Source organism: Mus caroli, chromosome 11 (genome assembly GCF_900094665.2).
Source record: "Mus caroli chromosome 11, CAROLI_EIJ_v1.1, whole genome shotgun sequence".
NCBI lineage: Eukaryota > Metazoa > Chordata > Mammalia > Rodentia > Muridae > Mus > Mus caroli.
In genome coordinates, this window is record NC_034580.1 from 96,114,934 (window position 1) to 96,133,927 (window position 18,994).

General features: G+C 53.5%; 2 protein-coding genes across 3 annotated transcripts; both read right to left on the reverse strand.

The window, feature by feature from the left end:
• Window positions 1–5,140: 5,140 nt before the first annotated feature.
• On the reverse strand, window positions 5,141–9,949 carry Krt17 (keratin 17). Of its 2 annotated transcripts, XM_021175375.2 has the most exons (8): window positions 9,460–9,949; window positions 8,619–8,701; window positions 8,101–8,257; window positions 7,341–7,502; window positions 6,673–6,798; window positions 6,363–6,583; window positions 6,245–6,270; window positions 5,141–5,422 (listed from the first exon to the last, which is right to left on the reverse strand). In XM_021175375.2, exons 1-8 carry the CDS (start codon window positions 9,889–9,891, stop codon window positions 5,328–5,330), a joined length of 1,302 nt encoding a protein of 433 aa, XP_021031034.1. In that variant the 5' UTR covers window positions 9,892–9,949; the 3' UTR covers window positions 5,141–5,327. The 2 variants fall into 2 exon arrangements, with proteins under 2 accessions (XP_021031034.1, XP_029339578.1); XM_029483718.1 differs by lacking the exon at window positions 6,245–6,270 and having other exon boundaries at window positions 5,275–5,466.
• Window positions 9,950–11,815: 1,866 nt separating this feature from the next.
• Window positions 11,816–18,776, reverse strand: LOC110304137 (keratin, type I cytoskeletal 42). Its single transcript, XM_021175374.1, has 8 exons — window positions 18,315–18,776; window positions 16,129–16,211; window positions 15,864–16,020; window positions 14,546–14,707; window positions 13,874–13,999; window positions 13,422–13,642; window positions 12,235–12,284; window positions 11,816–12,101 (listed from the first exon to the last, which is right to left on the reverse strand). The coding sequence occupies exons 1-8, from the start codon at window positions 18,774–18,776 to the stop codon at window positions 12,004–12,006; spliced, it is 1,359 nt and encodes a 452-aa protein (XP_021031033.1). The 3' UTR covers window positions 11,816–12,003.
• Between the last annotated feature and the right edge of the window lie 218 nt (window positions 18,777–18,994).

The window sequence follows — 18,994 nt, forward strand, 5'->3', positions numbered from 1 at the left end:
CTCTGCCTCTGCCTCTGCCTCTGCCTCTGCCTCTGCCTCTGCCTCTGCCTCTGCCTCTGCCTCTGCCTCTGCCTCTGCCTCTGCCTCTGCCTCCTAAGCGCTGGAATTAAAATCATGCACCACTACCACCATCCTGAAAACTATCTTTAAAATTCTTTAATATAATCTAAACAGCAGGGCCCACAATCACCCACTGTCTCATATCTGTTTTGGAGGCCCTGAGCTAGCCCATCTGCAGTCAACCATCACCAATATCTTTATGTCCTCTTTCAGGGCCTTGAGCTGGCCCACATATGTTCCTTCTGTGTTATCTTTAAGTTAGGATAGATGATAGAGTAATTCATCTAAATTGCCAAATATGATAGACTAGACATTATAAGTGTATATCATACTTTACAATTTGCATAATAGTTTTCATTGTGTTCAATTTATATCTGAGAGTCTTTTTAACTGGACAAAAAGGGGAAACGGGTTTGGTCTAATGTTGCTTATATTATGTTAATTTGGATACCCAAAATTGCACAAGAATTTGCACATCTGCATACAAGACACTGAGCGACGCTGAACCCCAGTTGGTTTTGATTGGTAAATAAAGTTGCCAGCAGACAATGGCTGGGCTGGCAGACAGACAGCTTTTAGGATTCCTGGGCAATGGACAGAAGAAGGAAGAAAGAAGAACTACTACTAGGCCAGGAAAGACAGCATGGCTGAGAAGGTATGGGAGAGAGAGCATAGCCACCATGTAGAAGCCAGGGGAGAGTGGCCCAAGAGGGCTGCCTGACTGGGTCCTGGGCTGCAAAGATGGAATATAGATTTTAGTAAGCACAGACTTGGGAATATCAGAGGGAGGTGGATGAGCCATGTGGAGGCTAGGAAGTGGTCCAGCCATTGAGTTGTTTAAGGCTTATCAAAATATAAAAGGCTGTGGGTGTGTTTCATTCAGGAACCCAGAATATTGGGAAAGGTATGGAGCCACTGCTGCTGCTGCCAGGATCGATTTGAGTAATTAATTGTGCTACATGGAACCGGTCTGTTGATGGATGGATGGGCCAGGAATTCATGCCCAAACCCAAATCCATCTTCCCTAGGATTGGAAATGGTCATCTTGCTCACCATAGGCTACCAAACCCCAACTACAGGAAGTGAAATGTCTGCCCAAGATTTAACAGCATGAAAGGAGGCAGAGCCTCAAACCCAGCTCCAATTGGGAAGCTAGGGTTCATATCAACACACACACATATACACACACACCAAATGTGTCCATTCTGGAGGAATCTAAAGACCATACCAAGGCCTAGCCCAGAAGATCTTAGAGTCGTCTTCCTGGACTGACTGAACAGTGCAGTGCTCAGCGAACACCACAGATAGCACACACACATACACACATACACACACACACACACACACACACACACACACACACACACTGCTCTCTACTCTCAGAGGTTAGGGGATAGGAGACAACCTGTCTTTTGACCCTGGAGAGAAACCCACAGTCAGGATCACAGGCATTCTGGTGGTATGAAGTCCTGTGGTGTTTGACTCCCCGACCAAATCCACCACAGGAAACAACTAAAGAAGTGTGACCTCATCTGGGACCTAACTATAAAGGAGAAGTCTGACCCTCTGAAGGATCTTGGCAGAGCAAGGTTGTGTCCGGGCTTCAGGTAGTGCAATAAAGTAGAGAAGTGGAGGATACTTCCTGTGTGCTAGCGATGCATATTTGTCCCAAAGTTGTCAGAACCAGAACCATTAAGCTACAGGGAACAGGCGCTGATCCAGTCAAGCTGGCATATCTCCAGGCAATAAACTCCTCCCCCATCTCTGCCCTTCGCCCCACCCCTTCTCAGGTATGAAGTCATGTCTCTGTCACGTTTGAATTGGCCAGGAAATATCTTTGGCCAATGCCACACCTCAACTCACAGCGGTTCTTAAATCCAATGGGATCATCAGAATCTCCACACAGACTCCTTGCCTGCCCCAGCCCCTGCTTCAGCATTATCCAGGACAAGCCTGGTCTTGGGGCTCTTTTACAAGCTCCCCAGGGGATTCCCAGGCTGGAGATGCAGGAGGCAGCTCTGAGAGCTATGAGATGGGGGGAGGTGGGGTGTCCAGGGAGGTCCCTGGTGGATATGTGGTTCACCATGACAGAGCAACCTGGAGTCAGGCAGGGGTGAGCTGCTCAGTATCTGGGGACCTGTTTTCTTCTCTGGGTTGTGGAAATCATACTGCTGTCTCACAGGCACATGAGGGGAAAGACAAAATAAAGCAAGTGCCTGCTAGACCACTAAGCATCGCTGCAGTTATTCAATGGGGTCTAGAAAGCACCCACTATGTGCCAGACCCTGACTCAAAGAACAAGACAGAGAGGTCCTCCAAAATGTCCAGGCTAGTGAGAGAATTCGTTAGGGACAATTCCAGTGCTGTGTGTCTGGGTCTTGGTAGAAGACCACCATGTAAGGAGACAGAGCAAGATCCTCAGGAATGAACAAATAATCCATTCCAGACCCAGTTCTGTGACTAGTCCTGGATCAGTAAGAATCCACATAGGTCAAGCCCTTCCTATGTATATGCACGGTCCTCTCCCTCCTGCATGCCTGATGTCCCCCACTGAGAGCAAGGCTGTCACAGGCCCTCACACCAGTCACAAACAAGGAGCCCTTGAGGAGGCCTAAGGCTCTTTCTCTAGCTGGGATATGGCCTTGCCCTGTCCCTAGAGGCAGAACCACACTAGTTCTGGTATCTCTGTTCCCTTCAACTCTCCAAGAGACACACACTGCATGAGGGTTGTATTGTCAGGCCCACCGTTTGTTTGAAGTCCATCAAGTCCTCGCAGGCCACTGTCCCTTCTTCCCCTAGATTCAGTGCTGTGCTGGGCACATGCTGTACCGCAGACAGTGCTATTCACCACATCCATCTTACCAGGAGCTGGTGTGACGGAAGAAGAGTCTCAGGCTCAACTACTGGTGGCATGGGGCTGTGTCTGTCACAGGAAAGGGGAGTTGGTGGTGTGGGCAGACTGCATAGAGATGAACAGTGACCCCTCCACAGTCTCAACACTCAGTCCCAAGCCAGGCTTATCCCCAGTATCTAAGATGTCCTGGGACAAAGCCACCAAGGTTCTCTACACAGTCCCCTAGGACTCAGTGTGGCAGTCTGACCTCATGCCATGGGCCCTTCCAGGGGGGGTCCCCCACAGAACACACCAAACCCATATCACCTACTCACTCAGGAGAGGTCCACAATCCAGGAGTATCTCCCGCACCACCACCTCCCAACACTGACTCCTCCCAATGGCAGTAAGAGTAAATCCCCAGTCTCCAGAATGGAGGAAGCCCTTCCCTGCCTAACAGCTGAGGAGAGGTAGGAGGTGGAGCTATGGCCTCTTCCCAGAACAGAGTAGGGCTTCACTCTCACCTTCCCCTGCTCCACCTCCAACTTGATAATGTCACACTTTGGGAGAATAGCTGAGTCACAGTTTGTCAGAGCCTTGGTGTCCCAATCCACTCAATGCGGCACCTCTCCCCAGATTCTCCCTGCTTCCTAAGTCTGTGGTTCAGATAAATGAGCTCATGCCCTCCCCCCACCTCCCCCAGAGTGAGCCATCCTGGCCCAGGCTGGTTCTTCCGGTTATGACTTGATGCACATCAGGGGCTAGGGGAGCAAGCTTCTCTCTTGCCCCCATCCAAGGTGTACCTGCTGGCAGGGAGCTGAGAGGCGCCAGCTTGATGACGCAGAGCTGGTACAGCTTTGAGTCCCTCGGATGCTGCTACAACCCAAGGAAGAACTCACACCCCCACATCAGCATCACTGCTGATGCTGCTGCAGCCCAAGGAAGAACTCACACCCCCACATCAGCATCACCACTGATGCTGCTGCAGCCCAAGGAAGAACTCACACCCCCACATCAGCATCACCACTGCTCTCTCACCTCTCATGGTAAACTCTGTCCTCCAAGGTCTAGGAAGAACCTGTGACCCACCCACAGTCCTCACCCTCCAGTGGCTGGGGCTCATCCCTCTCCCCTGGCGGCCTCCCCTGACCTCAAGCTCCCACCACATCAGGCCTCTGGGGTTCTGACGCCTCCAGTGCCTTTGCACTTAGATTCCACTCTCACTCTTGGGCACTGGGAGAGAGAGAAGGTATCTCTAGGTGCTGGTTCAAAAGTGCCCCCCATTCCCAAATCCCTGTAGTGAATTTAGACAGAGGACCCCCTTTATACTTCTACCCAACCTCCCTCTCCTCCAGTCCTTGGATAAAACCAGGAAGGCAGCTGCCTTTCCCAGTGACTTCCAGATTTTACTCAAAAGTAGGTGCCCCTGACTCTGTTCTTCACAGCTGCTATCAGAATGAGTCTCACATGGCATCCAGAAATCCCTAGGCACAGCTGGAGCACGAACTGTCCCTCCTCTATTTCCTCAGGACTCAGTTTCCCTCCCTCACCTTTCCCGCCAGAGAGGAATCAAGAGTACCAACCATCAGGGAGAGGGCCACTGCTCCCTGTCCTGGCCCTACACAGGGCCCCAAATCACCCCTATCGTTAGCTGACTGATCACATGAGGAGACACTGAAAGAAAGATTCCATTCTTCCTCCCTCCCATCCCCAGTAGGAACCTGCCCTTTCCAAGAAGCACGGGCCTCCCACTCATCGCCAAACTAGGACCATGAAAGCCGTTCTTGTGGGTTCACGAGACTCCCATGGGAACCTCAACCCACCCGCTCTACCTGCGGGCCTCTCCCCAACCTGGTCCACCTCCTCTCTCAGGGAGGACTCAGAGACTGGATGAGTCACCCCTGGGGAATCAGGCTCCTGCACTTGAGATCTTCCCATCCATTTATGGGTGAGAAATGAGATTGCTCGGAAGGAAGAGCCTCGTGACTGCCTGAGGTCATGGGACTGCATACAAGACAAGAGAAGGCTACCTAGGGCCACCCCTGATGCGCTGACTCTTATCCAAGACTGGTTTAGCCTGAACCACCCATCCCCATCAGGGGGGAGATGTCTTCAGGGGATACAAAACAGGCTAAGCTCTCTTTACACAAGCTAACCCATTACCTTCATCTATAAGAGTAATGATGGGTATCCACAGAATGCTTCCCCTGTACCCTACACACACACACACACACACACCAGTCCACCTATTGTCGCCATGGTCATTTATTTCAGCATTCAGAACAAAGGCCACCGTTCACTTCAGGTCAGCAAGCTTTAATGGTATCAAGCATAGGAGTGCTGGGAAGAGGCTGAAGCAGGAGACTGATGCCGGAGCGGAGAGGGAAGTTGCCTCTCTGCAGCCTCGGGGAACTGGGCAGAAGGAGCTGAGTCCTTAACGGGTGGTCTGGTGCACCTGTTCCCGGGATGAGATGACCTTGCCATCCTGAACTTCTTCCACAATGGTGCGCACCTGGCGGGTGGTCACAGCTGCAAGAGAAGCAGACACTCGGGCTGTGAGCAGGTGAAGAAAACTACTCTCCGCCCTCAGTCCCCTGCATGGAAGCCGGCCCACCCCCACCCTGGTCCTCTACTGATGGATGTTACAAAGTATTCGCTCACCTCTCAACACCACACTTCATGTATATCCCTCCTGCCCTCACCTGCCTTCTTTCCAACCCTGCATTCTGCTGCGACCCCTGTGTGAGCTGTGGTCCCCTAAACAGGCTATTTGGTTCTAACCCACCTTGTCCTTCAGTGAAGACCAAGTGCTGAATGAAATAAGTCCTATAGCCACTCCTTTGCAGTCTGCAGTGCTTGGACTATGTTCCCATCTCCTCCACCACATAGAGATACCCAAGACAAAAGCCCAGTTCCTCATCATCTCTATTTGACTAGAAGCCCCAGAATTAGGACCATGTCTCACCCAGCCCCATAAAGACTGAGATCTGGAGGCCAGGGACCATGACCCTATCTCCCACTAGGCTCAAATCCCCAGAGACAAAACTGCTCTGACCCATCTATAGGGAAGTGTGAGCAAAGAGGCTCTCCAGTTCAGATGAGGTCTACTCCTTACACCATCATCTCCATGGTAACCAGCCCTCTCTCCATGCCCTCATCAGACCAATCTTTCTCCTTTGATCTTTCCTCTGAGCATCAATTCTAAGCCCTAACAGGTCCATTCCTCCTATGCTTACTGAAGATTAGCCATCATACCCTGAATCTCCTTAGGGACCCTGGCCCAGCAATCTGCTAGGCAATTCCTGCCACATGCATCCTTCTACCCCAGTCCTCAGTTACCAATATCCTTACGTTCTTTTGGCTTGTACTGAGTCAGGCTGAAAAAAAAAATAAAAATTGGAGAGATTAGATGAAATCCGAGAGTACCTTCCTCGCCCCTAACGCCCTAGTCCTGTAGGCCTCTACTCACTGGGCATCCTCTCCCTCCAGCAGACGGCGGTAGGTAGCGATCTCCTGCTCCAGCCTTGTCTTCACATCCAGCAGGATCTTGTACTCCTGGTTCTGCTGCTCCATCTCGCAGCGCAGCTGAGCCAGCTGCTCCTCCACACTGCCGATCAGCCCCTGGATCTGAGACAGCTGCACGCAGTAGCGGTTCTCTGTCTCTGCCAGGCTGCCCTCCAGGGATGCTTTCTGCAGGAGGACAGGTGGTAGTCAGTGAGAGTGGCAAAGCTGCCTCCCAGGTGCTGGATCCATCCCTGGGTGCATAACAGCATCCTTACCATGCTGAGCTGGGACTGCAGCTCGATCTCCAGGGCCTGCATGGTGCGCCGAAGCTCGGAGATCTCGCTCTTGCTGCTCTGCACCAGCTCGCTGTTGGTGGCCACCTCGCGGTTCAGTTCCTCGGTCTACAAACAGGACACAGGACAGGAAGCATGAGCCTGGACCCTTCCTGAAGTCAGGCGCTCCATGGCTCCCATGACCCAGAGCTCAGACAGGTACCTTGGATCTATTCATACTCTATCCCTTAGCTGTAATCACCTTCCTGAGCTCCCCTGAGCCTTGATCAGCCTTGTCCCCAAGCTCCCTACTTCCCCAAGGCTTGAAACATACTCATTGAAATGTTATGGCTAATCTCTACAAGTAGCAGGCAATAGAACAGAAACTTTAAGAATCAGCCAGGACATGTAGCCCAGCCTCTGATGCTGATTCCTGGCTTCTTAAAGAAAGGTGGAAATCCCCAGGGTCTTTACCCACAGTGTTGATTCCACAAGACACCTCCCACTCATCCCCCAGATGACTGCCTAGCTAACACCAGCTCTGTTGATGCCATGGGCAATCCTGACTCTATAGAGTCCACATAGTTTGACCAGGTAGAGCACCCCTAAGATGACAGGTTATTGTCAGGGCTCAGGACCCTGAGGCCTGTCTGGATTGCAGCTGCTCTCACCTTGCTGAAGAACCAGTCTTCGGCATCCTTGCGGTTCTTCTCCGCCATCTTCTCGTACTGATCACGCATCTCTGACAGGATGCGGCTCAGGTCCACACCGGGAGCGGCATCCATCTCCACATTGATTTCGCCGCCCACCTGGCCTCTCAGAGCATTCATCTCCTGTGAGAAGAGGGGATGAAGATGTGGTCCTCGGGGCCAGTGTTGACCCTACAGACCTAAGCCTTCCCTAGCCCACATTCAGATCTAAGCCCCTTCCTAAAAACCTTTAGATCTGCCCAGCCTCTTCCCTCTGACCCTCCTATAGTTTGTTTGTTTGTTTGTTTGTTTGTTTGCTCTGTGTGGACTCGATGCCCACCTTCACACTGTGCCTCCCTCATTACACAGAGGGTTCTCCAGTGACATCTGATTCTAGGCCTTTGCCCAAAAAAACCTTCCCTTCCAATCTCCAAATGCCTTTGTGCAGTCCAAGTTTAAGAGGTGAAACTAAAACAAGGGTTTGGGCATCTCCCTCTTCCTCTGTCACTGTGAGTGAGGCAGGGAGAGGAGGGAAGGCCTCTCTGAGGCCCAGCAGGTCCCTAAGATGCAGGGATGTGTGGAAGCTCTGGACCACAGAAATGAAGACTCTAAAGAAAAAGGGCAGCCCTATGGGATGACTAAACTCAACAAGCCCTCTCGCCCACGCCCTCCACTGCAGGTAACCCCAGGGCTCTGCCACCCACTCCTCATCTTCTTTGACCTGCTGACCCTGCCTCCTCACCTCCTCGTGGTTCTTCTTCAGGTAGGCCAGCTCCTCCTTGAGATTCTCAATCTGCATCTCCAGGTCGGCTCTGGCCAGGGTCAGCTCATCCAGCACCCGGCGTAGGCCATTGATGTCGGCCTCCACGCTCATGCGCAGGGCCTGCTCTGTCTCAAACCTGCAATGAAAAACCAGAGACCTCAGGCCAGGATGCTCTAACACATAGGTCTCTGTCCTGGTATCATCTCTGCCTTCCCTTTGCCAAAGCCAGAACAACTGAGAGAGGATCAGAGGGTGGGATGGAAGCAAGTTGCAACCCTAACCCCAGTGACAACAAGACAAGACCCCATGCCCATTGGCTTCCTGACTCCTCCTCTGCTTCCTCCTCCCCCAGCTACCTTCAGAAGAGCCTGTCTTTGCTCATCCAACTAAGGGCTCAGCTCATAACTCCAAGGCCCTCTCCCCTGTCCTCTGAGAAGTCATAGGGTGAGGAAAGTTGCCCCAGAATTCCCCTCAGCTTGTAACCCTCTGGGACTCACTTGGTACGGAAGTCATCGGCTGCCAGACGAGCATTGTCAATCTGGAGCAGGATGCTGGCATTGTCCACGGTGGCCACAAGGATCTGGAGAAATGACAAAGCAATAGGTCATTGAGTTTACCATGGGTCAACCCAGGTCCACGTTCTGAGCCAGGCTTCCTGGCTGGAGGCTGGGAGTCACTGCTTTCAGAGAAAACCCCTTTTCCTGCCAGCCACTCCCTACGCAGTGTTGCCCTTGTTGGCAGAGATGGGCTGATGGGAGGGAGTTCAATGAGATGAAACTTAGCGCTGTCTGCTCATGCAGACCCTCCTGGTGCCAGTCTCAGCCTGAGGGCTAAAGAGGCCTCAAGCTGGAAGGTGGAAGGAGTTAGATAATGTTAGAATATCCTTAGAGACAAAAGGAAATGCCAAGGAAACCAGAAAAGAAAGTCCCCAGAACCTTCCCACAGGAGTCCACTACCCTACCCCTCTCCTGCTTCCTCTCTTAGCATTGCTGTGGGGCACACTCTGAACCCATCACCCAAACCCCTTCTTCCTGGGACACTCACAAATCTAGCTCCACTCTATGAAACCAGCTTTCCACCTAGATCATGATTCCACCTCCACCTAGACCATGATGTCTCACAGTCTAGGTAGGCATCAATGACACGAAGACTGCTCCAGGAGGAAACAGACACTCAAAGGAGCCTCACAATGCCAGCTTGTTCCTGGCCCAGCCAGTTGCCCCTTCAAAGGGAGATGGGTCAAACTAGAGCCTAGAGACCCTATGGCAGCCCCAGTTGACTCCAGGCCTTGGAGGGCAGGAAGTGGGTGGTTGATGCCCCTCCCGCCAGCAATCCTACCTTGTTCTTCAGATCCTCAATGGTATGGTAATAAGCGCTGTAGTCTCTGGCTGGCCCCGGGGCCTGCTTCTGGTACCAATCTCGGATCTTCACCTCCAGCTCAGTGTTGGCCTCTTCCAGGGCGCGCACCTTGTCCAGGTAGGAGGCCAGGCGGTCGTTGAGGTTCTGCATGGTGGCTTTCTCCCCTCCAGCCAGCAGCCCATCGACACCCCCAAAGTTGCCTCCATAACCACTGCCAGTGCCAAAGCTGTAGCAGCTGGAGTAACTGTTGCTCCCAAGAGCACTGCCCAGGCCACTAGCTGACCCCAGCCTGCAGGAGCCTGCACCCAGGCTGCCAGACAGTCGGCAGGAGGTCCGAGATGAACCTCCACCCAGGCCAGAGGAGCCCTTGATAGAGCTGGAGGAGGTGAACTGGCGGATGGTGGTGGTCATGGTGGCAGCGGGCAACGGATGTGGAGCTGGAGGGCTTGGGAGGAAGAGAGGCACCAAGATGCGTGCTGCGCTGGGGCTCGCCCGCTTCCTTTATAGGGCAGCCAGTGGGCGTAGCGATTACAACAGGCTCTCCGCTGTTTCCATTCCCCTGGGCTTTCATCACCCCTGGACACCCGCCAGCTCCCAGGTGGCTATGGGCCCCCTCCCCTCCCACCTCTGGGCTCTGCTTCATTTCACCAAACCCTGTCCTGGGTATCATGATCGTGTGTGTGTGTGTGTGTGTGTGTGTGTGTGTGTGTGTGTGTGTGTGTGCATGTGCGTGTGTCAGTCTGTCTGTCTCTGGTCTCAAGCCTGTCACCTGTGATTCAGGCAGGCCCTCCAGCTACGCTTTCCCATGACCTAATACGGACAAGAAGAGCTGGCGACGTCACCTCTACCCAGCCCTCCCAGGCAGCTGCCACCCCAGTTTGATGGGAAATGAGGTAGGGAGTTAGGCACCCCACACACCTGAGGTGTCTTTCCTTCCCATCGTGCCACTCCCCGCGTGTGAAAAGCCTGGATCTGGGGATTGGGGAAATCAGAAAGACCAAGTACACATCCTGACTTGAGAACTAGGTCTATACCCGCCAGGCCCACCACACAACACAGAAACTACCTCAAGCCTCCAATTGCCAACCCGGGCAGGAAATCAGAGCTTAGCAAAGAATGCGATGTCCAAACAGGCCCAGTTCACTCAAGCCGTGGGCTGGCATAGCACATCCTTTTGCTCGTCACTAGCTGCAACACCCCTGACCCAGGAATCACCCCTCTGAGCAGTCCCAACACCCAGGCACACATCCTGGGATGAGGCCCATTCTTGCCAGTTTTCTGAAACTGTCCCCATCCCTGAGTCCCTTAGGAAGCCCAGACTTCCCTTCTAGATTTTTCTCTACTTCCTTCCTACAGTACAGCTTCCAGGACCAGGTGGGCAGATAGGAGCTCAGCTAAAGTTCAGGGGGAAACAGAGCTATGTATAGGAGACTCCCTTATGAAAGGGAGTCTGTAGGGACCATGAATGAGTTGTTTCCTTTCACGTTCCTTACCCTCTTCTGTATCCTGATAGACCTAAGAGGATAGAACAGCTCAAATCCCAACCAGAGGGAAGAAAAAAAAGATATCGCTTAACACTCTTACCCCACCCCATTCATGCCAGGTTCCCCAAGACAAAGACCACAGCATGATTCCCCAGGGTGGGCCACAGGCCCCACCCCCTAGCTCCACCTAGCCCCACCCACTATCCTAAGCCCAGCCCTCAGTCCCAGGGTCCTGGGAGGCCTGCTGGGCGGAATGAGGTCTTGTTTCAGACTGCCAATGGGTTCCTCCTCCCAGACAGGTCTAGACAGCCCCCATCGGCAGCTGGGAGAGGTTTCCCCAATAGCCCAGGAGCTGCCAAGCCACCAAAGCAAACAGGACGCCCCCCACACTCACAAACACCGCCGCCGCCCCACCCCACACACACCCCCAGGGTGCCAGGTAGAGCCGGTCTGGCTTCTTGGGTTGAGACTACCAGGCTGCCACCCCCTCATCCATCAAGGTCCTCGACCACTCCAAGAAAGTTAGTTGCCTTTCCCAGTCAGACCCCTGTCCCTTTGTTTTAATACAGGTGTTCTCTAACAGGTGTGGTACCCAGAAAGCCTGCAGGCCCTCCCAGGGACCAGCAAGCAGGAGCCAGCTCCAGAGGCAAATTCTTAGAAAACAGGATGCTCCCCACCTCCACCCTCAATCCTTCCATCTCCTCCCATCTTAACTTCCAAAACAACCCAAGCCTGCATGGAGTGGGCAGAACAAGCAGGCAGGTGACAAGCGATACCAGACGCTTAGGTGAACCCTCCCCAGCTGCTGAGCACACGCTGCCTGAGCCAATGACCAGACAAATGATGAATTCAAGGATCAGACTTCTTCAAAGCTTTATTAGCAATTTCTGGGGTCAACCCAAAGGGCCTCTCTGTAAGGGGCAGCACAAAGCAAACACAGAAGGCAACAGCTAGCTCATGGGAGTTCAGGCTTGGCAGTAGATGCAGGGAGCTGCAGCCTAAGGTCCTGGGCCTGGGCTATCATATGCAGACGGGGACCTCAGTGGGTGGAGCGGTGCACCTGCTCTCTGGAGGAGACCACCTTACCATCCTGGACTTCCTCCACAATGGTGCGCACCTGGCGGCTGGTCACCATACCTACAGATGACAAAGGAGGGGTCACAGGGAGGGTCAGGCAGGAGCCCCTCCCCCCAGACCAACCCACCAGCTAGGCTGTAGCACTGCTAATCTCCCCCCATGTCCCATACGCAGGACAGGATTAGACTCTTACCTTCTCGGGAGGGCTGCGAAGCCAGGGATGAGGAGTATTGAGTAGCCAGGCTGCAGGGAGAAGAGGACCTGTCAGCCCAGAGGTGTCACAAGCAAGGAGACCCTGGGAGCACCTCTGGGAAGGATAAACAGCTGAAGAGGCCCCAAAAGAGTAAGAGAGATCCCACAAATTGTGAAATCACAGCTAGGAGTTCACAGAGAACAGCACAAACCAAGCATCAAATCCCATAGGCTCCTCGAAACAGGAAGGAAAAAAAGAAATAGCCAAGGGCATTTGTGCCTGTGTTGTGGGCTACTAAAGCATGATTTACAAGGAGACACTGCACAAGTGGATTTTCCATATCCTGAAGGGCCCAATAAGACTCCTTTCTTTAAAGCAAGAGACACTGGTTTGACTATAGACAAAATTCACCATTATTGGAAAGCAAAATCTAGAATTGTGGCTAAGCATGGAGACCCCAGGACACCCTTGGCTTCCCATGGAGACCCCAGGACACTCTTGGCTCCCCATGGACTTTTTTAAGCATTTCCAATTCCAAATCAAAGTATCATTTGTCCTGCACCTTGCCTTGACCTGGCTAATGATGTCACTGGTCACACTAGATCAGTCATCCAAACCAGAAACCCAGGGTCATTGTTACCCACTCCTTTGCATAGTCCCTCGGCATTTATTGCATAGCAACTGTGAGCCATGTGCTTTCTTGCTCTCTCTCTCTCTCTCTCTCTCTCTCTCTCTCTCTCTCTCATATGCACGCCCACACACACACGCACTCGAACACACACAGACATGGGCATCCCATCCTGCTGTTTTTAGGAAGACCTCTCTTCTGTCTACACAACACCACCCCTGGCACTGGAGATTCTGTTAGCTGGCCAGATTCCCTGTTCCACAGCCTCCTCTGCCCACCCACTTCCACACTGGCCCGTGTTTCCCTCCATAGCCAAAGCAAATATTCCCCAAAGATCTAGATGACCATCTCTCTGCCTCATGTCACTCCATGGCTCCCCACGGCCCACAAGATCTAGTCTATGTGCTTCAGATGGTACCCATGACAATCTTCACGGTCAGACCCACGCCTTTTCCATCCGTTTCACCCCTGCACACCTCCACATTCACATCGAACTGGTGACATTCCTTGGACAAGGTAGTACCCAGCCCAGCCTGGTAGGTGCCTAGACCCCACTCACTGGGCGTCCTCGCCCTCCAACAGACGGCGGTAGGTGGCGATCTCCTGCTCCAGTCGGGTCTTCACATCCAGCAGCACCTGGTACTCATGATTCTGCCTTTCCATGTCACAACGCAGCTCACACAGCTGCTGTTCCACACTGCTAATGAGGCCCTGCAGCTGCGCCAGCTGGGCCCCATAGCGCGCCTCTGTCTCTGCCAGGCTGTTCTCCAGTGATGCTTTCTGTGGCCCAAGGGACAGGTTGACCGTGAGACAAGAGTGGAACCCTTCCCCAAAGATGACACCCACCTGGGAGGGAGCGTGGTCCCATCTGTGTGACTTAAATGAACTGGGGCAGAGAGAGACTAATGGGGTGGGCTAAACAGGTTGCTTCTGGTCATCCAAGTAGGGGTTCTGTGTGGCAGGGCTCAACAGAAGTGACAAGCACCAGGCAGGACAGGGACAGTGACCCACCATGCTGAGCTGAGACTGCAGCTCAATCTCCAGGTTCTGCACAGAGCGGCGGAGCTCCGTGATCTCTGTCCGGCTGCTCTGCAGGGCCTCCGTGTTGGTGGCCACTTCTCGGTTCAGCTCCTCCGTCTGGAAGGCAGGGTGAACATAGAGACTAAAGGAGGCTTTCAGGGGGAACAGAGGATGAGAGCTGTCCCTAAGCCCTATCCTTCCAGAACTACCCCTCCCTGGCCTCAGAGGAGTTCATAAGCACCTGTAACCAGAGCCCCTCTCTGCCCACAAGGAACACATGCAATGTATCTAGAACCTGCAAGGGACACTTGCCGAACTACAGCACCTCAAAGCAGGCACCAGAGATTATTGGTGTGCTAGTGACTGCCCCCAGGCCCCACCAATGTTCATCCAGTAGGTGTTTATCCAAAGCACCGCTACATATCCAAACACATGCAGTGAACAGCTGTGATAGGTGGAGCCTGAGCCAGGTTGGGTGGCCTGGATCAGTTCCGCAGGCCACAGCCATAGCCACAAGGGAAAGCCTTGAGTGTCTGAGCTTCTCCAGGCCTCACAGTTACCTTAAAGCCTGAGTACAGCTCTGAGTGGTTTCCAATGTTTTCCATGCCGGCAGATAGCATCCACAACCACACGTGAGCACACTTGCCGCACACGGCCACCCACCTTGGTGAAGAACCATTCCTCGGCATCCTTGCGGTTCTTCTCCGCCATCTTCTCATACTGATCCCGCATCTCGTTCAGGATGCGGCTCAGGTCCACACCGGGGGCAGCGTCCATCTCCACGCTGACGTCCCCGCCCACCTGGCCACGAAGGGCATTCATTTCCTGGGCAGAGAGGACAGACAGCAGGAGGTCACCCAAAGCCATTCTGGGAAAAGACCCTGGATCTCAGGGAAGCAGGTAGACAGCCAGGCCAGCAACTCCCGGGTGAAGCTGCCACACGGAGGACAGGCCCTGTACTCCTCCGGCTGTGGATTCCATCAGTTTCCCCTAACAAACACTCTAACACAAGCACACCTAGCACCTACATTCGAATTTGTGTGAAATGAGAGGAAGATTCCGGTGAGGGGGAAGGGAAGAAAAGGCAACCTCACCCTACTTTCTGACCCCTAGCCTTGTCCCTTAGCCATCAACCCAAGAGCGTAAGCATGGGTGAGACACCCTGTGGTGGCATCTGTCCAAGCCAGACTGTATTAAGCAATGCTGGTCTGGTGGGAAGGGACAGTTCTGCACTCAGCCGCAAAGTTAAGGGAATCGCTGTCTGGGTGTCCTGCACCTGGGAGTCAAGCTCCCCCAGTCCAGGACAGGCAGTGCTGAGCTGGGAAGGAAGCCACAAAGGCACAGTGCCTGAGTCCCAAGTGGGGTCTTAGACCTCCATCCTTGGACTGCACTCTGGGGACATAAAATTCAGAAGTCTCTAGAAAAGGGAGTCAGGGGGGGTGGGGAGTTGTGGAGAGATGGAGTCAGACCCTCGTGTGGATGGATACAAGTCAGACAGGACAGGCACGAGGTCAAGTCACTGTGCAGCGCTAGGTATGTCTCTAACACTCTCTGAGCCTCTGTTTCTTTGCTTCCAGAGGAGAAGGGCAAGAGCCGTGTTGTCAGTATCAGTGGAAGTAACTGTAGTGGATCAGTTGTAAGGTTGAGCAAACGCGCCTTGTTATAATTAATTATAATAATTAGTACTGCGTGTTAGCCTGATTCACTCATTAGTGAGCTAACTGTTCCTGCACGATCAGCCAAGCCTGCAGGGATGAGCGGAAGGAAGTCTCTGGAGGATCACCCCCCACATCCCCTGCCCCCTCCCAACTACCCTTTGCACCCCCCCCCCAAACTTCACTCAAGGTTCACTGAGGGTCAGCACCAGGCCAGGAATGCACTGGTGATGAGGGCTGGACCTAGTACACAGACTCAACCTGCAGAAGTTCTGTGGACCCAGCTCCACAGCGGGCTTCTCAAATGTCTCCTATGCTGGCCTCACCTCCTCATGGTTCTTCCTCAGATAGGCCAGCTCCTCCTTCAGGCTCTCGATCTGCATCTCCAGGTCGGCTCTGGCCAGGGTCAGCTCATCGAGCACCCTGCGCAGGCCATTGATGTCGGCCTCCACGCTCATGCGCAGGTTCAGCTCTGTCTCATACCTGCAGGGTTGGAGGTAGGGGGCATGGTCCACACACCGTGCTTGTGCTGTGTGCAGAGTGGGAACCCACCACCAGCTCCCTGGGGGCAGCCCATAGGCACAGACTCACTTGGTGCGGAAGTCATCGGCCGCCAGGCGAGCGTTGTCGATCTGCAGCACGATGCTGGCGTTGTCGATGGTGGCTGCCAGGATCTGTGGATGATGGTGAACTCCATGAGCAAGTACCCACCACAGAGCCCCAGAAGGCTCTGCTGTACCTTGCTATTGCATGCAGCCTTGCATAGGAGGGGTGATGAATGTCTCTTTGGTGTCATCCTCTGAACACCCAGCAGTGGTTTCAGCAACTGCCAAGACCCCCCAAGGACTCACAGAGTAATGGGACATAACACGGTGACATAGAGAAACAGGCATCTATCTGTCATCATGGGGTCTAAGCTGCCTGGGCCTTATTCCCAACTAAATTCACCTCCAGGCTCACCCCTACCTGCTCTAGAAAGCCCTGCCAACTCCCCCCACCATGTCACTGTGTCTCCCTGCCCCCCTCATCTCCCCACTGTCTCCCTCATAGCCCATATCCATCTCTGGGACAATCTTATCTCAGTTTCCACTACATTTTGTGTTAGTTGCTCCCCCACTGGACTCAGAACAACATGGAAATGGATCGAGACCATACCTGTCTGGTTCTCTTTGGACTCCCCAGGCCTGGGCACAGCGCCTGGCCCACAGTCAGCCCCCAGGGTGTATTTGTCTAATTATGTGACTAATTAATTGATTGATGAGGTTATGACCAGGCCCCTTCTCAAAGCCAGGGCAGAGCCCAAGAAGAGACAGGAAGTCCATAATTGTTGGAAATGCCCAAGGCTGGGCCCAAACAAGAGTGTTAATGGGGTTGGGGGAAGGGAGGAGTGCTCACCCCATAGCAGGAGCTGGGTGGAAATTATTATGGTTTCAGGCTGATCCAGGAGGAAGATGTTCCATAGACATGGGAACCATCGTATGTCTAGGGCCACCTCAGCCCTCTCCAAGACCCTACTCCATGCCCTAATTTCCATGCAGTGACTTGGTCATGCATGCTGAACCTAGGGGTCAAGTTTCTTCCCTTCTTCTGCCTCACCATCTGTAGCCTGCAGAGACCTGGACATTTCTGTGTCCCCAGGTACCTGATATGCAGTGTGCCCAGGAAGCCTAGCCAGAATACTGAGGTCAGGGAATGGGAATCCAGGGAAGGGGGTGGACTTGGCTCTGAGGATGATGGCAAAGTGTTGGCTAACCCCAAAATGCCGAGCACTGACTCACCAGGATTCCCCTGGGTTCCCCGCTGCCCCAACAAAACCTGGTATCTGATCTGGCACAGCCAGGATCTCTGCTTCCAAAGGAGATTGCAGGAATCCCCTGACGCCAGGTGGAGGACCCAGGCAGGAGCAGACAAAGCCCCTCACCAGACCGCCGTAGGGCTGGCTCTCTACCCCAGAGCCTGGGTCAGCCTCACAGCTGCCTGGGACCAGTCTGTGGCTAGTCTGTCTCTCAGTGATCTTCAACCTCTGCTTTCCATAGGGCTCAGTGCCCAGACCATCCCAGAGCAGGTTTGTGCTAAGACCTGAGTGGCCACATTTACAGATGCCAAAATCATTTTCTTAGAGATCAAGAAAGTATGTAAGGGGCAGAGAGAGGGTCCACCTCGGTCAAGCTAGCTTCCAGTCTGAGTTGAAAACCGGACCCCCAAAGAGCCATCATAGAGAGAGAGAAACCCACAACTAACACACCCTGAGAACACACAGACTCTGAAGTCAGCGCAAGAAACAGGGCATAGACTGAACATTAAAGTGTTGAAGGATTACCAAGATTCTGGATAAAAGACAGGTGCCATCCATCAAGGATGCTGACCTGGAGAAGGGTGAGGCTACAGGAGAGTAGCCCCAGAGAAAAGAAGATGACCACACCTAGCCTAATGTTGCAGTATCCATGCCAGATACTGTCCACCTCCCAGTCCCTTTATCAGGCTATTCTCTACAGTTGCGATGCCCACAACTGCTTTCAATGTCCTGAAGCTATCCCATCCTTCCTCTATCACCCACCCCAGATAAGTTCCATGAGAAGAGACAAATTCTCCTCAATCTTCTTGGAGAGTTCCCAAAGACCACACAACCCAGGATACCCCTAGAGACACAGGGTTATTCCAGAGATGTGAAAGAAGGAGGGGTGAATGGCCAAATGGTGGAAGTCTATGATGGGGAGGTCTTCCGCTCTGAGGATGGACCACGGGCAGACAGCAGGAGGGAGGTAAGAGGCTCCCACCTTGTTCCGCAGGTCCTCTATGGTCTTGAAGTAGGGGCTGTAGTCACGAGCCGGTCCGGGGCCCTGCTTCTTGTACCACTCACGGATCTTCATTTCCAGGTCAGCGTTGGCCTCCTCCAGGGCACGCACCCTGTCTAAGTAGGTGGCCAGCCGGTCATTGAGGTTCTGCATGGTCTCCTTCTCGCTGCCCCCTAGGAGGGCATCCGACACACCAAAACTGGAGCCGAAGCCCCCACCCAGGCTGCAAGTGTAACCACCACCATAGCCGCCTCCTAAGCCTGCTGAGAAGCGGGAGGATGTGACCGACATATTGCCACAGCTTCCACCTCCCAAGAGGCTGGGAGCCCGGCAGGCACCCCCAACACGGACAGAGGACATCCGGGAGAATCCCATGCCAGGAGCACAAAGGCCCTTAACGGAGCCAGAAGTTGAAAACTGGCGGATGCTGGTAGTGGAAGCCATGTTATCCTCAGGTCAAGCAACAGGGTCTGGACTAGATGGAGACCCTGGGCTACCCTTTATAGCCAGGCTGAAGGGAGCCTGAGCCTCTGTTCCTTGAAGTCCAAGCCAAAACCCCAACCTTGTAATTTGTCTCTGTTACAGCCAGCCACCGGGCCTGAGGCTTGGGCTGGACCTGTGTAATTCATCCCTGTATCCTGAGGCCCCCTCCTGTGTCTGCC